At 37.9% G+C, this 20,891-nt stretch overlaps 1 protein-coding gene across 3 annotated transcripts in view; it reads left to right on the top strand.

Annotated features, from left to right (window-relative positions):
- Positions 1-18,486, top strand: part of LOC113035149 (cadherin-1) — a 52,104-nt gene extending 33,618 nt beyond the window's left edge. For 2 of the 3 annotated variants that reach the window (XM_080287818.1, XM_026190497.2), the window contains exons 10-15: positions 9,712-9,867; positions 10,762-10,903; positions 11,121-11,293; positions 12,055-12,138; positions 12,695-12,747; positions 13,136-14,506. In XM_080287818.1, coding sequence (XP_080143944.1) covers positions 9,712-9,867; positions 10,762-10,903; positions 11,121-11,293; positions 12,055-12,138; positions 12,695-12,712 — 573 coding nt within the window. In that variant the 3' untranslated portion in view covers positions 12,713-12,747; positions 13,136-14,506. Of the gene's footprint in view, positions 1-9,711; positions 9,868-10,761; positions 10,904-11,120; positions 11,294-12,054; positions 12,139-12,694; positions 12,748-13,135; positions 14,507-18,362 lie in introns of those variants that run through there. The other variant, XM_026190500.2, reaches the window with a different exon arrangement.
- Positions 18,487-20,891: the final 2,405 nt, after the last annotated feature.

Below are 20,891 nucleotides of genomic sequence, written 5' to 3'. Positions count from 1 at the left end.
GTGAGGGCGAGGTCTGCATGGTGAGGACCGAGGCAGCCCACGCAGACGGCATGTCGGTCATACGACATGATGTAGCCGGTCTGGCAGGATGGACACAGACGGATGGTCTCGCTGGACATCTTCTGGCTGGCTGAAGAAAAACGGCAGTCGATTTCCTGGTCTCACCATAACTTATACTAGACCAGGGTGAGGCCCACACAGCAGGTGGGTGTGGAATAAAATACTTCAGTGCTGCGCGCACAAGGGGAATACCCACTTAAAGGGCTGCGCCTATACTCATAGAATCTGGGGTTACAATACGTAACCAACGTTTCATAAAAATATTAAATTACTCTTCACTCTTTACTCTTCAGTAAAATCTAGTCTGTCGTTATGTGCTCCAGAGTTAGATAAGTGAGACAAAGGCACTTTGCAATCAGCCCAGTCATTCTTCAGTCAGGTTACATTAGCTTAGCCTAAAACAAGTTAAGTGAACGGAAATTATTTATCGTTCCATAGGCTTGGGAATGGTTTCAATAAGAACCATTCTGGTTTTGATTCAGATTCCTCATTCTGATTCAAATTCCTAGCGATTCTAGAGTCTTATGACAAATTAAAGCAACCTGGCTGCTGCAAGATCATCAAAATCACTAGGATGGTAGCAACATGTTTTTTCTCACTTCTCTTATGATGGGGGATCTAACAGACCAAATTTTATTTACAAGTGGATATCCCTTTAAATGTACACTTACTTGGGAGACGTCAAACAACGCCGGCCATCTGTCCTTGATGTCGCTGACACTCAGCTGTTGGCTGATAATATCATGTCTTCTATGTGCAAAGGTTTTGCACATTAAATCCTTGATGGCTGTGCTGTTTTTCTTCTTACACTCATCAATCAGTTGTTGTCGCTCCAGCTCTTGCTGTTCTTTACCATCTTGTCCTGGATAGTGTGGCAGAAACAGCACTTCTCCTTTCCGCGCCTTCTTTATGTTCTTCGCTGGAGCCTTGTCATCAGGGTGCTTGTTCTTCAGTGAGTTGCAAGTAACCTCTGGAACTCCAAGACTTCGTAACTTTGACCTGTAATTTCCCATCTTGTATTTAAGACTATACATCCATCCCATCCAGCCATTACGACTGCCTGGCTCTGTCAGACACGGGTGCTTTTTGACCAGAGCCTCTGCCACTTCTCCAATCTGAAGGCCAGTAGGGTAGGCTGTGTAGCTGTACATATAATCAGCTAATTTTTCCATTATATCTGACTTGACTGAAGTATTGTTCAGCACAGTGCCATTTTGAACAAAGACTTCATTGGCATTTTTCAGTACAGTCTCTGTTGCCACAGAGAAAAGTGGAATGACAATTTCATCTGGCCATGTAGTCTTTAGAGGACTTTGAAGAGGGGAGAGTATGACAGTGTTGTCTGAAGACAGAGATGATCCATCTGTTTGGTCCTCTGTGGTTTTATAGGTTGAAGAGCTTGAACTTTCATTCAGTGAACTTACATCTGAGGGATTTTCACACTGAGGAATCAATGTAAGCACTACTGATGGAATGACCACAGCTTTGACTGTACCCCTATCTTTGATTTGGTTGGGAGAATGAAGTGTAAAGAAATCTCCAAATGAGTCATCATAATAGTGCAATATGAAATCCTCAACTAGCCCAAATGTCTCTCTCACTGTCTCATGCAACTCCTCAACAGTCCTGGGTATTCCTGAAGAGAGCACAAGCTTCTCACTCTGTTGTCCAAAAATTACTTTCAAGGCAACGGAGTCCATCTGCAGAATAAAAACCACAAGAAAAAAGAAAAAGAAAGGGGGTATCTCAGTCTTTCCCCTTACACTAACAAACAATGTGACGTTTTATTGACACCATTTGCTTGCCTTCAACACGATATGGTGTTAAGGGGTAAGTGTCACCAAGTACTCTGGGATGTATTAAGGTCATTTTCCCAGAAGGATCCAGAATAAATGCCCTAAAATGTTCATCATACCAGCTGTTGAGCAACTTCACAATGAAAAGAAATTCATTGCTTAAGACAACAATCTGTAAAATCTCCACAAAGTCAGGTAAGCCACAAGTAGATCCATGAGGCAAAACCATTCCTGAGGCATATTTAGTTCCATGATGAGTCAGAGAGTTGGTCAAATTCACATAGGCTTGTGTTGGATAAAGTTCCTTGAGACACTGCTGTATTTCTACATCAAGCAGTTCCAATGGAAGAGATGATACTTTAGTGACACACACTGATGGCTTCAATGCATTACCATCTGAATAGTATGCCATCATCATCTGGTGCTTTGAGGCAAGTGACAATAGTACATTTCTGAAGCTGTTTGTGTGTTTAACAACCTTCTTAAAGAAACTATGTTTACCCTCAAAGCGCATAGTCCAGAGGCATACTAATGGACCAAATCCTCTGATCAAGTCAGGATAATGCTCCAAAAAATGGTGTTTTGGAGTTAGTTTTTGCTCTGGGAAAACCTCCAATAGCCTGTTGCGATGTTCAGATATAAGTGTGTCCAAGTAGCAAATACTTTCCTCTCTGTGACTAGGGGACACAACAAGTTCAGTTATATCTTTTAGAGTCATAAGAACTTGCCATGCTTCATCATTTTTGGGAATCTTTTCCCCAATAATAAAAGGTAATAGTCTCAATAACGTCCAATTTTCATGTGCGTTGCCACCAATGCTTTTGCGAGTGGAAAAATTTAGGGGGATGATTTGGGGGCGATCTGTTTTATCGGTCCATTTGTAAGGAAATTCTGTTATGAAGTTATTGAGTTCAGTTAAGGAAAAGTAACGTTTACGGATAAACACATGAAGGCATAATGCTAATTCTAGTGGAATTATGCCTTCAAAAAGGTCGTGCAAAAGATCTGGAGGATACCCTGTGACAAAATGGAAATATTTTAATTTCCCCGTTAATGGACAACCTTTCTTCACACCACAAAAATGAACCGAGGAGGAATTTTCCTTTATGGTTTGGACATGTAGATCATAGTTCTCTTTTGTTCTTGGTGGAAAAGCTCCTGAACGAACTTCTTTTTGCTGAAAGTCTGAATGGTCTCCAAGGCAAAATCTACAGATGTAATGTCCAGAAAAGCTTTCCACGAGTCCACTAAGAGAATGAGCGCCAAGATTGTCAGCACAAACACAAAAAACAGTGCCCCTGATATATCTACCAAGCTGTGAACAAAAAATCCCGTCTCTCTCTAATGTTATGAGATCCTTTAAAAGTGGCTCGAGAACAGTTTCATAGCCAAAAGTTTTAACATCACTTGCCTTACACAGGAGAGCCAATTGAATTGATGTTAGCTGTGATCTCAGTTCAGTTGGTATATCAGCAAGTACCCAGTACACAGCTGTGACTTTGTGTTTTTTTCTTGAAGTCCCAAGTGGATTACAAATTTCAAAGTCATCCACATAGAGAACAAGGGAAATACTTAAGTCCTCAATAGCACAAAGTTGGTTTTGCTTGAAATATTGTCCATCGTGGAAAGAGGATAACTGTGAAGTGTTCAAATGTCTAGTTAATATACTGTTAACATCTTCTTTACTCAGTAACAGCTGCAAGGACTGAAGAATAGGCACATACTGAAAAGTGGAATTATTTTCTGGATCCAAACAGTATTCTACTGGTTCAATAACACAGAAGTTTTCCTTGAAATATTTCTGTCTCTTATATCTTGAAGCAAAGGGACCATCAGGACTAAGGGCTGCACATAAAGGACTACAGTGACATATTTTTTCAGCCAATTCACTGACAAAAGACTGATCAATATTACAGTTATTCTTAATAAGAATATCACTTATTGACTTTGGAATATACTGAAGTGATAATGTGCAGATATAACTGAGCTGTTCTACCAAGTCATCCACACATTTACCAGAAACATTATAGATGCTTTCCAGTTTTAACAAGAGCACACCAATATTTTTCAAAATTTCATTTGTTGTTTCCCTTTCACAACCAAGTTCAGTGGTGACATCCAAGTCCTCGTGATCTTCTAATTCCAGTGCTGGTAAGACGATTTCATTAGATGTACTGACAGTTTGCTTTGAAATCAAGTTAGTTTTAAAGTGCTTCCATGAACAAAATCTGTGCTTTCGACTTCTGTGAGTCGCATAAGTCCCACAAATGTTTGTCTTAAACTCACAACCATCAAAAACACACTCTATGGTTTCATGGCTTTTCAAATGGGAATTTATATGTTGAAAATAGTCTTTTGTGTTTGGGTAAAAAGAGTCACAGATTTTACATCTAATAGTTGGAAGGACCTCACACTCTTCCGTTTCATGCGAACTGTGAGACCTAGACAAGTGTGAGCGTAAGGCACCCCATGTCTTAAAAGAGCAAGGACAATTCAAATGAAGACAGGGTATGGAATAGCCATGACCAAATGTACCATGTTTCACTCGATAATGTTTGAGTAGTGACACTTTTGATGACTCCTCATGTTTGCAGAGTTTACACTGCCATCTCATCACCTGTGACCTAAAAAATTGTGAGAAAATATGTCTCACAGTATGAAGATGACAGAATGGTGTATAACCATATTTACGCAGTTTTTGTATGATTAACTGATTGAATAACCAATACTCACTACCAATTCAGGTGGAGGATACAACTTACAAATAAGTCAACATGGAACAAAGTACAATACTTAACCACATTGAAATAATCTGAATCACATCACCATGCTGTATAAATAAAAAGATAGTATGGTGACACTAGATGACAGACCATGAACTCATCAATTTATTTACCGAACTGAAAAATTCTCAAAATTTAGATTTGGCATTTGTATGACTAAAATAACCCACCACAAAACCAGTATAAATATTTAGGTGGTATCACCATCCACTACTCAGCTTGTATAAAACAATATCATATCATTCCAAAATTTAACACATCAAGTCCTCTGAGTAAAATTACCTGCTTTACTTTGTAGTTGATGCAGATTTTTTTCCTGGTGGTGAAGATGGTGCTGAAAAAATACAAATCAAAACTTTATCATTACAAAACATGTCACTGAGTAATCTGCCATAACATCAATCTCTTACAAGAAATTTTAGCTTGGATTGAAATAAACATTTATTTATGTAAATTGGGAGTAACTATACTGGAAATGATGGTACTTTTGGCTTGACCCAAAAGACCAAAGCTTTTTTTTTTCCATTATTTTCTGGGATCTGAAAGGAAGTAGGGCCCCGAGTCTAAATTTACTTAAGGCCCCATAGTACTTTGGACCGGCCCTGGATGAGGTAATCTGACCCGGGCGGTCCTCTCAGCGTTCTCTCAAAAACTGGCCCTGTTCAGGACAAAGCTGAAAGCAGCGTCTTATATGCTCTGAAAGACCCCACATAGAACAAGAAACCTAAGCAGCATGGTTGCTGCTATGAACTGTTCCGCGGGCAGGTCTTCTTAGTTACCAAAGCCATTGATGACGTCTGTTCATCTCCTCCTGAACAACCTGACAGAGTGAGTCAGGCCGCGTGACTACCGCAGCTCCCGCACCGCGACTCAACAGGGCCATTTTCTAGAAATGTCTGAGCACACCTGCTTTCACGTGGTTCCTAAAATGCCCCCGATTAAACGGTCAGGTCGCTGGTACCGGGACATTCCAGTCAAATTACCCGGAACGCAGATAGCGACTCAGAACGTAAAAGGATAAAAGGGCGCGGTTTCCCGCCGCCTTTACTGGAAGACGGGTTGAAAACTTAAATTAACGTGCACAAACACGCTGCGAAAAGTGAGCCACCATGACAAACGCTTTCTTCAGAACATGTTATAAAAGAACGGTGTGGATAAAGACAGCTAATGTAAGAATGGTCACTTACCTGAAAACGTTACCAAGTCTGCAGTGGATGTGTGTCTGTCTCGTTCAACGTGCAGAAAATCTCCCATGAGGCCATGCTCCTCGCGCGCGGTACATGCCAAAGGTCATTAGTCTTACTCAAAGTTTTAAGTTAGTATTGGGGGACAAAATTATATTGATTTTGAACCATTAATAATTAAAGTTAAAGACAATGATAAATATGAATACCAGTCTCTCAGTTATTTTGAGTACTTTCTATGAGATATATTGAGTAGATTTAAATAATGCACCCTGTGTTTCAAATACAGAATTTTTTCTTTTAAATAAACTTGAACAAAAGAACTCAGTTCAACTCAAAAACTGGTGTTGAAAATTTAAGCATTCTTTTCAGTATTTTCAACTCAAGATAACACTTTTGTGATTTTCAAAGATTTAATCAAGGTCATCTAACTTAAAATTATAATGATATTTACTAAGCCCCTGAATAATTTTTTAGGGTGCAGATAAGATTACTTTCTCTTGCTACTCTAGCACTCATGGGACCTTTTCCAGAATTGACTATTTCTTACTTTCTGCATCCTTGGTATCCATGGTAACTAAATCCTGGTGTGATAGTATTGTCATATCAGATCACTCCACCGTTTCATTTCAACTATATTTACCCAGCTTACCATTATTTACCACTAGATGGCGACTGCAATCTTTCTGGTTGAAAGATCCAGAATTCTTGGAACACATTGGAAAGCAAATAGATTATTACTTTGCTTATAATACAACTCAAACCACGGCTACTTTAAAATGGGAGGCTTTCCTGAGAGGGCAAAAGACATTGAGGAAGAGATATTTATATCCAAATCTAATGCTCCAATTCTAGAGTTAAATAAACTCAGAGCTAAATTCAATATTTTGTCATTAAATAAAGCTACTAACAGTTTAATAAGACTGAAACAGTCATATTATGAACAGGATGAAAAAGCAAGTAAAATACTGGCTTGGCGTATTTAACAGGCTCAGACGAACAATAAATTCTGTAACTACAGATGAAGGACAGATCACAGCTGATCCTAAACATATTAATGACTCTTTTTGCACTTTTTATAAACAGCTATACAAAACTGAGCATTTAAATTCATTTTAATTAAAAAAATGATTTTTTTTTTTTTAGATCAGCTGCATTTTCCTAGAACGGTATGGATGAACTAGGGCTTAATATAAGAGTAGAAGAAATTATAATGCTATAAGGAACATGAAAGGGGGTAAAACTGGACCTGATTATACCAATACTGATACCAATAAAAATATACAACATATTTAAAGACAGTTTGATCCAGCCCTTATTGGATATGTATCAGGAATCATTTGAATCTGGGTCTCTCCCCCCCCTCCATGTAATATTGCAACAATTACACTTTTACTGAAACCTTTTATTGAAAGCCAGCAATTAATTGCAGTTCTTATAGACCAATTTCACTGTTGATTAAAAGATACTTTGCAAATTATTAGCTACGAGACTAGAGACACTCTTGCCTAATATGATTCACTCAGACCAGAATGGCTTTATCCAGGGGAGGTAGAGGTTTCACAATATACGGAGGGTCATGAAGATCATTTATGAGAAAAAATAGACCAGAGACAACGCATTAATCTCAATGGATGATGAAAAAGCCTTTGACAGGATTGAATGGCCATTTTTATTTGAAGTTTTGAGAAAGTTTGGTATTGGAAACAGATTTTTAAAATGGATTCAATTGATATACTCCAATCCTCAAGAAGAGATTTTAACTAACGGTCTTTTTTCCACACCATTCAGACTCTATCGTGGTACTACACAAGGTGCCCTTTGTCACCTCTCTTGTTCACCTTGGCAATTGTGTCTCTTGCAATGCCAATTTGGAATCATAAAAACATATCAGGAATTAAAGTAGGCAATGTTGACCACCGTATTGCCCTATATGCAGATGATATGATCCTGTTCTGCACCAATTTAAACAAATCAATACCATCCATATTAAGTCTCATTAATACATTTACCGTAGTACATTTTCTGGTTACAAAATAAAAAGTCTGAAATATTATTTTTGAATAAAAATGAACGACAAAGTCCTCCAGTTTCTGCAAAATCCTCCCTTTCTGCAATCTGAACATGGGTTTACTTATCTAGGTGTGAAATTAATTCCCTCAATTGAAAATATTCTTGCATCCAATTATAATTCCTTAACGACGTCAGTTACTACACTCCTAAATAGATGGACGAAATTACCTATATCTTTAACTGATCGTATTAATATACTAAAAATGTAAATTTTGCCCAAATATCTTTACCTTTTTCAATCAATATCTCTCTCCCGACCAAAATCTTTCTTTTAAGATTTGCAAAAACAATTCCAAAACTTTATCTCAAATAGCAAAAGACCAAGGCTCAGAATCTCCTTACTATACCTTCCTTATGAAAGAGGGGGTTTACAACTTCCTAATTTAACGTGGTACTTCTGCTCAAATCAGAGTGGCAATGTTTTATTTTGCTAATGAGCAGACTCCAGCGTGAGTTTCTATGCAGTCTACAGAAATCAAAATTCCCCCTAACTTATATCTTTACTCAGCCAACAGGAAAGCACTACTTAAGCAAACTAAGAACCCCTTTTTTTAAAAACACTGTAATGATCTGGTATGAAACACATAACTACTTGGGAGAAACGTCACAACTTTCTAGGTTCACTCCAATATTTGGAAATAACAGCTTTCCTCCTGGTAGGGCGGATGCAGGCTTTAAACTTTGGTTCGGTCAAGGTATAAGAAAAGTGTCTGATATGTTTAGGAATAATACTCTTATGGCTTTTGAACAGCTTAGAAGTACATTTTCTATTCCTGTCAAACATTTCTTTTTAAATTTCTTCAATTAAGAAATGTTATCTTAACCACACAAGGTAACAGCTTTGAAATCCCCACCTACTCCTCTCTAGAGAATACAGTTATAAATCATCTAAATGAGAGAGGCCAAGTTTCTGCATTGTACAAATTATTTATGGAAAATTCCAAAGAATCAACGCAGTCTATTTTAGAGGCTTGGAGGAATGATTTGCAAATGGATATATCAGATGACGATTGGTATAAATCATGCTTCTTGGCCCAGAGTCAGACAATTAATCTAAACTACTTCAACATAAATGGTTAACAAGACAATATATTACTCCATCAAAAATGCATCATTTTAACCCAAACATCCCAGACACCTGTATTAAGTGTGGAGTGGATAGGAGTTCTTTGTTTCACTGTATATGGGAATGTCCACATGTGAAAGTTTTTTGGGAAAAGGTAATAAATCTGTCCAATCATTGGTGATGTGATTCCACTTGATCCCAACATGTGTATTTTAAATATATACACAAATAATTTTGTACTTGCTGCAAACAATAGAGCTCTGTTAACGATCGACTTTTGGAAGCCAAGCGCTGTGTTGCTATGTGTTGGAAAAATCAAAAAATATGTGGACTATCTCAGTGGTTTAATGGACTGACATCTATACTATCTATGGAGGAAATAACTTGTGCATTAAGAAATAAACTGGACAAGTTTTGGTCCATATGGTCAAAATTCTACAGCGTTTTGGTGAACTGTAACGTATACACTGTGGACTTAACGGCTTGAAGTGCTAACTTGATTTGTATATCTGCCCTTACCTTCTGTTATGATTTGTTTTGTTTTGTTTTCTGTTTTATCATTATGCATTTTTTTATGTCCATGGTGTATTACGTAAAATTTGTTAAAACTAATAATGGGCTAATAATAAATGTTTTAAAAAAAGTACAGCTAAAGACCTCTGCACAACTGCTTTACAATAGTTGTTGTGCAATATTATAACTGTAGTCAGTGAGAGTGGTTTAACCTAATCCTGGTGTGTTTTGTTTAGATACGGTCTGATGAACATCAAAAGCAGAATTTACATTACAGCATCACTGGTCCAGGAGCTGATCAGCCTCCTGTTGCCCTTTTCACCATGAATAGAGACACTGGCAGTCTGTATGTCACACAGCCAGTCGACAGAGAGGAAGTAGCCCATTATAAGGTAAAGTGACATTTTTCTTGTGTTTAAAAAATACTCCAGTAAAGGTAAAAGTACTGAATCAACCTCTTTACTTAAGTGAAAGTGAAAAAGTACAAGCTCTGAAATGTACTCTTGGACCACTTGAAAGCAGTGTTTTTATGCAAAAGTAACTGAATCTATTGATGTATTAACATAAGAATAAAATAAGGTTACTGCTTCAGAATGTAAATGCTATTTGAATCTAAATTAAAATACAAATGAATTTGCAGTGAGAGATGTAAACCTTAGGCCCCCTCTTCAGTTCAGAGGTGGTTCACATAAACAGGCTCCTTGACTCCTGCTCAACCCAGCGTCCTCCCTGTCCACCATCTTTCAACATCTTACAATGCTGTGGTTGCAGCCATTCCCCAACTCTCTCTGGATGGTACTCATGGCCAATATTTCTTCCACTTAAATGTTACGTCCAGATGAACACGTTTTACAAGTTTTATAGCTCTCCCATTTATACTGCATCAAAGTATTAAGTCACAGAAAGACAACAGGAGAGTGTGGATGTTTCACTATCTACCAAAGATATTTATGGTAGTTCTTTGTAAGAAAATAGATTATAACCTTTTGTTTTATAATTAAAACATAGTCTGAGCAATGAGCTATCAGAAGTCTTTCTAATAATTTAAGCCCAAAGAGTTGTGCTGACAGATTTTTTTATTTTATTTACCACAGCAGCAGCAACAGGTGTGGTTTGAGTATGACCCGCAGCCCTTTGCTGCATGTCTTTCCTTCTCTCTGTCTATCTACACTTTCTCTATCCAATAAAGCCCCAAAATGTTCCTATTATTTTGAATAAAAGCATTAATGTACATTGTTTATTCTTTTTTTGAACAGCATAATTTTAATGTGATTGTATATTGGCAGCTACAAGTGCATGTCGTGGCAGAAAGTGGAGATCACCAGGAGGTCATGAGTGTTACAGTTAAAGTCATCGACCAGAATGACAACAAACCTGTCTTCTCTCAAAACACCTTTGAGGGACAAGTTGCTGAAAACTCAGCACAAGGTACTGATAGTGTTTTTAATTTAAGCTTGCTTGTCATGTGTGCTTGTTTCACTTTTACAGGAGAAAAAGGAATCGGTTGCTAATAGTTACAAGGTACTTTATTTGTAATTAGCTCCAGTAAAGTGGGATGTGTACATTGTAAACCTACTATAAATAAAAGATAAACAAAGCCTGAATGACTGTTCTTAATTCCTACTTCTGAATTCTTTCTCTCCAGGTTCTGAAGTGATTAAGGTCGAGGCTACAGATTCTGATGAACCAGATAATGCCAACTCAGATATCCGTTACCGTATTCTGAGGCAGGACCCGCAGCTGCCCAGTGACAACATGTTTGAAATCAACTCAGTTACTGGAGCCATCAGTGTTGCTGGCACTGGACTAGACAGAGAGGTTAGCCTTCTAACGCATTCAGTGACAGTAAGCACACTGGCCAGCTCGGGATAAGGGGACCCACTTATGACTGGCATACAAGGGATTTAGAAAAAAAAAGAACAACTATTAAGTTGGCAGTTTTAACTTTTCTTTTCCCCTGTACCACTTTTTTACAAATTAAAAACAGCTTTAACAAACAGCAAATTGTATCAAAGAAGCAGGAAAAGATCACGACTTCATTCCATTTTACTTGTTTAGCTGATATCTGTCCACTTATGTCCACTAATTCAAGTAGGCTAACACAGGTGTGTCAGTGTAGACAAAGTTAAATATGATCTGGTGCTGTCTCAAAGATATATGTTCAAAAATGAAATAAAACTGTCTCTTCTGAGTGCAACTGGAAAATAAACTCCCTGGCTCTCATTCTGCCTATGCTACCACACAGTTAGTGGTTAGCTTCATAGGGTGGACAGCATTATAGCATTAGATGAATCTGCAACATTAAAATGTACCAAAGTGTCTGTCAGCTCTTTCTGGTTTCAGAAAAAAGCTTGATTCCATATATTCCTGTTGCCAATAATCAACATGAAAACGTTGTCCTGCTGGGATGTTGTCACATGACACTGTCAGTTCTATGTAAACAGAAATTAGTTAGCATATTCCACTGAACTTTAAAAAGAGAAGTATCTCATCAGAGTCTCCTTTGGATACAAACTGATGATAGAATGTTTTATCCTTCTTGTTGATGAGCTGAACTTATTATATTTCTCCTCCAACAGAAATATCCACAGTACACTCTGACAGTACAGGCAGCAGATATGGAGGGAGAAGGGTTATCTGGACAAGCACAAGTAATCATCAAGGTCAGAGATAACATCAATGTTCTCTTTTTCACTAGAGGGTCTTAATAATCACTCCACGTTTGCAAATTTAGCCGAGGTGTCAAATAGATTCTGGGCTGGCCCAGTGTTGGGCACCGTTGCTCTCAGTGTGGTGATGTCAGCATTACTACAAAGGAATGAAATGCTCTTTCCTTGACACGTTTTCTGAGAACACTTTTCATGAATAGTGTTTTAATAGTAGTTCAGGATTATCCAAAATTAGCTTAAAGCTATCAAAATAATGCAGAGAAACAAGGTGTGTTAATGAGATGTTGTGCCATATCAGGAGGGCTGTGCTTTCATGTTGTACAAAACCAGGCTACATATTAAAAAGATATTTGTATGTCCAGTATTGACCTTGGAAAAACGTAAAGTTTCTTGATTAACTGAGGGCTAAAAACCAACATCAAAAGTAAAAACAGGATAGCAGTAGCAACATTGTCACTGTGAAAATGCTGCCCCTTGTTTTCAAAATGTGGTAGTTGGCAGTCGGTTGTTGTTTTTAGAGGCACTTTAACAGCCTGTGTTTGAATAACAGGTGGTGGAGAGCCAGTAGTCCTGGAAAAGCTTCAGGTCTCCTGTTCCTGTTTGGTAAGTTTAACTACATCTCATTTTTTAAACTGAATTGTCCAATAGTGAACTACACTAATTGTCATCACTTCCCCCATTGTAACATTTCTAGAATTAATATTAACATCACCTAACTTCTGACAAGAAGTAGTGCTTCTTAATTAACCCACAAGGAGCTGGCACTCTTACCTTACTGTTACAGAATCTACATTTCTGGATAGAACAAAATTGAAACAAAAATGGAGCTTTTTAAAATAATAAACAAACAGTAATTTCTGATTTGTTCCACTTACTGCATTTCCACTGATCCTGAGTCAGTTTGACCCCTTGAAGAAAAACATTGTTCACCCTGGTTTGGTGGCTCCGTATTGATATGCTAGAAACTTTTGTTGTGTTTTACCCAAAACAGAGCACGAAGACATCAGAGACATCTATCACTGGCTGATTCTACATGACGCTCTCTTCATATGCATGTGTGAATGTTAGATAGAAAGCACTTACATAGAAAAAAGTGCTTATGTGAATGGGTGTGAATGCATGAATGAGCAGTTAAAATGATCAAAGCTGGTTTGTCACTGATCATGTGACAATAAATTCCCAGCATAGTTATTATTCACATGTAAGCATTTTGTAGGTGGTGGGAAGCTCTGCATATGTGTCTTAGAAAACTTCCAGGGGGAGCTGTGTATCTGCTGCTTTTCTTTTCAATGATTATTGTAGCGAGCACTCCTTCAAGTGATTTTCTTGCTCTGTTTGTCAAAGAAAACAAAAGATTCAAATGGTGTAAACCACAGTCAGCAGCTGCATAAACAATAGATTTGATGATGTGTTGGAACATGATCATGCTGTCACTGAGGAATATACTTCTTTATAGTAACTGAAACATATATAACTAATTAAGAGTATTGGTATCCGAACATAAAAGTTCAGTTGGTTATGTCCAAAAGTATCTTTAAATTCCAAAGAAATTAAGTACTGTTACTTTGTCTTGATGCACACTCAAAATAAAGTACTATTACATCCACTTACAAGTTTGTAGAAGAAACTTGTAAGTGGATGTTGTGTAGAGGAAGTGTATGATGACAGGGATCATTTTGCTGTTGCATGCCAAATGATATTTCAGATCCAGTTACCACTTCATGAATTGAAAACACAATCCAGTCAATATTATCTGGTTTAAAATATACTTGGTGCTGCATATTATTTTTACTTAATAACAGGGTTTTACTGCAATTATAGTTTTTATTCATATCATTTTTAGTGAGCTTTTCCCAGCAAATAGACTGACTAACACAGATAAATATATTCCTGCAAAAACTATCAACGCATGTCCGCTTTGACTTCAGAGAAATCCTTATTCAGCCTAAAGATCAGAAAACAGAACTATCTCTGTCATTGCACCAACCTTTACATTTGTCAAATATCGGTTTTTTATTACCTATAGACATATTACCTTATGTCTCAACATAAGAACCACATGAGTGCTGGGAACCCAGGTTACCCACCAGAAAATGGCATTGTGACAAAACAGCCAGTGTTAATCACCAGGAAGTTTTTTAACAGTGTGGCCCAATACCGTATAGTCACAGTTCTTTTAATATGGCCTGCTGCATAAAACACAAATGAAATAATGTATATGTACTATACATGTATAAGAAAGGAAAATGGGATTGTTGCTCTTTTTTTTTTTTTTTTACAGTAACTGTCTATCTCTTGCTCTTGCTATGCTGCCTCTTGTATCCTTTCAGTCAAAGCCAATAAAATTAAGCATTGAAAATCACAAGGTTGAAACTGGGACTGTTTTTTATACACTATCATGAAAGCATAGGAACACAACACTCTAATTTGGTGCTCTTGCTTTGTAAACTTGGGTTCATTTTGATCATGCATGAAGAAGAAAGTCTGCCCAATTGAATGTTATTCATATACACTGCTGCCCACTAGATGGCGACAAATTCACATGCATTAGTATAACCACTAACAGAAAACGACCTCATTTAACATGTCTGACAGGAAAGAAAAGTGAAACCATATAGACCTTTATAATAACTTTCCTATTTCAACAGTGGGCAGCGACTGGTTCAGGCTTCCCGGCTGCCTGTCACTGCAAGTCACAGCTTGTTGGTGGAGTAACACCATGTTATTTAAAGACGGTGAAGTCCAGCCTGCTGACTATGTTGCTTTCACTTATAGGTCTGAGCTCTCAGTGCACTGTGTCAGGCCAGCACAGCGACTCACTCACTTTACAAAATTTAGTCTGTCGGTCATGCATGTGTGAAATAATACGAGAAAAATATCGTTAATTTGTTGTTTTGGAAAAGATATTTGCAATTTTTTGCTTTGTCCAGGATTTAGAGAAGGCAAAGGTAGAAGGATTGCCATTTAGGTTGTTTTTTCTTCTTTTTTATATTCTTTTTCATATTAATGTTTTATTATATCCAAAGAATTTTAATTTCAGAATTAACTTCTTGTGTGCAAATATCAACTGCACTAAGCAAGCTACATATTTTGTTTAACAATATCTTTGGAATATTTTTAATAGCAATAGTGAAACCAAAAACAAAACAAAAAAACTGAACGAAATCAACCTAAACAAGAAGAGGAACAACAATCTCCTCTTAAAGAGGCTGAAAAGATTTAAGTTGTGTGCCACCCCAACTGTGATGTCATCACGCCCTTTTAAACAACAAAGTTTGATTTGAACATTGAATCAAACAGGCCTCTAATGTGAAAGGGTCTCTAATAATGCTGACCATTAGAGCAGGGGTGTCCAACTCCAGGCCTCGAGGGTCAGTGTCCTGCAGGTTTTAGATCTCACCCTGGGTCACCACACCTGAATCAAAAGATCAGTTCATTAGCAGGCCTCTGGAGAACTTCAAGACATGTTGAGGAGGTCATTTAGCCATTTAAATCAGCTGTGTTGGATCAAGGACACATCTAAAACCTGCAGGATACCGGCCCTTGAGGCCTGGATTTGGACACCCCTGATTTAGAGAATCACTGTCAACTCTTTTTACAAATTTTCCTTTGTGATTTTCTTCTGAAGCCATTTTGATTAGGACTTCCATAAAAAACAAGGAATCAAACTGAAAGCAAAGTCTCCAACAAACAAGATCAGACAAGTGGGCCGTCTGTAGTCTGTATTCCGGGAATTCAGACTCAAACATGTTCCTGTCTGTCTGCTGGGTGTTTGGTAGCAGGTTATTAGCCAGATATACGCGATAAACTAACTGTGGATTAAACTGTTTGTTTTGTAGTCACTCTTCCTGCCTTAGTTAAAGCTTTAAATACACCAGTGTTTACAAATGGTTTACTTCAATTTGCAAACTACGCAGAAAGACAGTGAAAATGGAAACAATAACAAACAGAAACAAACAACAAGCTACGTAAAACCTGTTCTACATAATTATCTGTTCTTTCAAGGCAGCTGGAAACAAAACTGGGACTGTCACCTGGATAAACTTGTTGGCAAACATTTACAAATGGAGTTGAGTTGAGTTTCTGGGCCAGACTTCCTTTAGATATACTGGCTCTTGAAAATGTTTGGCTCTTTAGCTAAATGCTAACTGCATGCTGTTTGCAGTTATGGAGACGTGAAACATACAGGAGCTGGAAGGATTTTGTGAATAAGAAAACATTAATATGCATGACTTGACTGCTGGTATTGTTTGTGCTTTCTGACACTTTAAAGTGAATGATAAAGAGACCTGAAATAAAAGCACATGTGATATTATTGTCTTGCGAGCCAGTTGTTCCTGTTTAGCAAGCCTCTGCTGTCTGCAGAGAGTGAGGCAGTTTTACAGCTGCTGATAAGCCAGGCTCTTGCTTCTGTTTGCAGTGGAACAGCTTAACTGAAAGGCACAGAGGTGTGTCAGTTACTGAAAAAACATTTGGGGAAGGTTTTGTACCAAACATTGACATAGTTTTACCAGGTAAAACCAGAGAATAATGCCATTCCTGCCCTACTCTTGGATTTGCTTCCTGTGTTTACTAATGTCAATGACTGTAATTCTGAAAAAGAGCCACACCTATGCTCGCACCTGAATGACAATAGACAGGCCATTAAACACACACAACAAGCACATGCAGAGGTAAAGATTAGAGGTGTGGTCACAAGATTTCTTAGAGATAAACAGCAGACAGGCCTCGTCCTCAGGCTCCAGTCTGCCAGGGATTAGGATGTGGTTATGGGGGGATGAAGAGGAATTCTTTTGGTTTGTGCCAGTCAGTTTCCATGGATGTGTTTTTTTTTTCTTTTTGCTCTTTGGTTATTGTTAAAGTGAAGTCGTTACAAGAGTTGTTTTTCTGAAAGCATCCTGGCTTCATAGTACTAGGCTAAATTGTTAGCGCAGCGCAGTATGTTTAGAGACACTCCCAGCAGGAGAAAACATGTCAGCACAGGAAGTGAGCAGCCTGAGGTATATTTACTGCAAACATGTTCAGTGCCGTTAGCTGAGAGCTCAACTCATTTGAACTCTGGTGACACACGATCAGAGAGAGAAATCTAAACAGAACCAATGCAGGTTAAAGCTTGTTGAACGTACGTGTTTAATAATGTGGACTTTTCTGTGGACTTTTGAGTCTGTTCCTGAGATTGAACCTGGGATGTTGTGCTTGCTACATTATGGAAGACCGGCTCTTAACCTGTCTATGCCCATCTAAAAAATATTAGTGATAACGTTAATGTTTACAGCCTGTTACAAAAGACATTTCCACCTACATAACAAGTGTATAGTGGCTGATTTTTACTTATTTATTTGTAACCCAGCCCTCCATCAGGCCTGGGTGCTATGATTGACAGATCCAGATCCAGCTAACAGTTGTTTGCTTGCCTCTACTAGTGCCTACTGCCTCTACAAGTTGAAGTGGCTCACTGAGAGAGCTTTGACACACTCAACAGAACGAAACCATAACTCATTTTGTGTGTACCTTACCTCCTCATGTCAAAATGGCTGCTGCCACCCCCCTTTTTCAATCTCACATTAATACAAAAGTGATGACCTTCTATCACTTCTGCTGTCTGTGGCACCTGTGTCCACCCATTCCTTCTTAAGATTCCATCTTTGACAACAGCTCAAATTTACAGTTAGACTGTAAAAGGGCTCAGTGTGACTAATCAAACAGTAGGGCAGTAGGCTGTTTTTAGTAGCAGATTAACATGGTCTTCGAAGCTTTGTGGTTTGTGTGTGACTGAGTTAAACTAAACTCCAGTGTGCGTGTTCATGATAATAAAGGAATGTTCCAGTGAGCCACACTGGCTGTGTTTTAGCAGTTTTTGGACAACAAGCACAGAGCAACAAGGCCAGCACACAGGCGTGGTGGTATATTAACCTTTCCTGGAATCCCTTATCATTAAGAGAATTTTTCATTGTTACTGTTTGGCAAGAACACTTTCCAAAAATTATATTTACGTTTGCAAAACAGACCATTGTTTCGCTTTGTGTTTGATTCTATATAAGATAACTTCCCTTGCACTAGCAGGACTTTGTATTTGTTAGCAGTTCGTGTGGAGTTTGACTCCATGAAGCAGGGCGTGTACAGATAGTTAACCAGTTAATCTAAATGTTTCATACAGTTGGCGGAGATGCAGACAGTGTTCTTTGATAATAATATTTTCTTTCTTTTTCTTTTATCAGTATAACAATGGAGGACACATCATGTGTGTGGATGCAATAGGAGAAGTCCCCACCACCATCACAGGATATGGGAACACTGTTTCAACACAGCTTCTGGTTTCCCGCTATCACAGCATGACTGACAAGGCTCATCACAGCATGAGTCACAAAGCCTCAGGGCAATGACACATGGGAGAAACAGGAAGTTGTACAGAAGGAAAGCAGCAGAGCATCATATGAATGGCAATCATGTGGATCACCCTTTCACTCACAGTGATGCTGTTATTGGAAATGTTCTAACTCCCCCTCTGTCATCGTCACAGTTTCAACATAACTGTATATGGAAAACGATTCTGTTGTCATCGTCATCTGTATTTAGCTCGAGACCTGAGATGGCAGTCTGCAGGCACTTTCAGAGTTCAGCATTTCAACATTAAGATTTTGTCTCTCTGCTACCTGATGATTTGAAGGAACAACCTCAAAACATGAGGAGATTTTTCAAAATGTGCATTTTCTTAAATCTAAAAATCTCTTTTTGGATTTCCATTTTCAGCATAATTATTTCTGGTCCTTTGGTACAGTTGTTTTAGGTTTATTTTTTGTTTTTATTAAAAACTAAATGAATATACATTTTTATTTTTTTCAGAAAAAGCAGCTGTCACCACTTTTCTGTGTCAGACTGATGTCATTTGCATTAGTTTTCCAGTAACTGCTAAAGAATCAGTTTGGGCGTCAGTAAGGTTGGTAACAGTGGGAACCAAATGAATTTTATACACCAATATTGGCTCAGATTTGACTGGATATAATTACCCTTTTGCTTAAACTGCGAAAGGGAAATTGTATGATTACTATATTTAAACTACAAGTAGATGTGCTGGGTTCTAACTAATTCATTCAGATTTCACAATTTGATGATGCATCCACTTTATCGGCATTGGCGATACTGGCCCAATATTTACTTGGGCGTCAGTAAGGTTGGTAACAGTGGGAACCAAATGAATTTTATACAACAATATTGCTATTAATGTATATGTTCTTCTAAAAAATCCTAGTTTCTCGGATGAAGAGGTTTTAAAATAAGGAGAAAATGAACTATTGTCACAGAATGTGAAAATAAAACACTGACTAATTCTTCAGTCTGCTCTTTTATCTAAAAATGATTCTCTGGAACGATTACTCAAGAGCTAGAGCAACTATCACCTCCCCTCTCCTACTTCGTCATCCGTACAATTGCATTAGGCTTCAGGTGAAACCACAGGGGAAAAAAATATGACTAGGCCTTTGTCCTGCCCCACACAGGCACACATACACAGATCTTACACTGGGGTGGGGATGAGGGGAACCTTTGTAAGGACACTGACAGTGCAAGGTAAAAGTAATGAAAATGTCCAGCCCTGAACAAAGAACATAAGACAAATGCCTCTTTGAACAGATGACTTGTAAGCTGAATGTCACAGATCTGTAGAGAGTGTGGTGAGCTTTCAGAGTTTTGAAACTCAGATTCTTAATGCACAATCTCCCTTAACTGAAGGTCTCATCTTATAAAGCCATAAAAGTAAGAGCCAAAGTTTTATACTGAAATCCGAGCCTGACTGGAAACCAGTGCTGAAGCTTTAACCCTGGGATAATATGAGAATATTTATGAGAGTAAGATAAACGTTTTCCCTCGGCATTTTGTAGAGATTGGAGGCAATTAATAGACGCATTAGTACAGGGGTGTCAAACTTAATGTAGACAAATTGTGACTTATCTTTGAAATGGCACTTCTTTTCTTGGCACTTCTGCCTTCTCCTGCTGCTTTCAGGTCACACAGCACAGAGCAGGCAGTTTGCGCCTCCTCTCCTCGCTTGTGTTTTGAGGTTGTACTGTCACGTGACTTGGCAGTGCAAACAAACAAGCAAGCATGCTCAGATCCAGGTAGATAAAGGTGGTATAATATGGCTCAGATTTGACTGGATATAATTACCCTTTTGCTTAAACTGTGAAAGGGAAATTGTATGATTACTATATTTAAACTACAAGTAGATGTGCTGCAGCCTTAATCGTTTTATTTTTTTTTGTCCTCTGTTCTAACTAATTCATTCAGATTTCACAATTTGATGATGCATCCAGTTTATCGGCATTGGCGATACTGGCCCAATATTTGCTTGGTATCGGAAGGATACCAAATCTTGCAGTATCGCACAGCACTACTCGCCTCTTGACAGAGTGAAGAAACCGTCTTCATGTTGAGTCATGTTCTTGGAATGCCTACTTCACAACAAACTGACTTCATGTTTTCATAATCACATTTTGATCTGACACACTGAACTTCTCAATAAAGCACAATATTCAACAACTAAAACACAATTTTCTGTTTAGGAAGGCTAATAAAATATCACAAATGATAAAAATGTCCGTTACTACTTTTTTCTAAACAGTAAATTAAAAAGAACATTATGGATAACAACAATTATTATATTTTAGCATTAAAAATAGCATTTTAATTAAGGATTAACCAAAGCATAAAAAATATTTTGGTAATTACCATTTAGGGCAGCTGAGGCAAAA

Source organism: Astatotilapia calliptera, chromosome 13 (assembly GCF_964374335.1).
Source record: "Astatotilapia calliptera chromosome 13, fAstCal68.1, whole genome shotgun sequence".
NCBI classification, from domain to species: domain Eukaryota; kingdom Metazoa; phylum Chordata; class Actinopteri; order Cichliformes; family Cichlidae; genus Astatotilapia; species Astatotilapia calliptera.
Note: the sequence above shows the minus strand (reverse complement) of the source record. Positions and strands in the feature narration are given on the sequence as shown.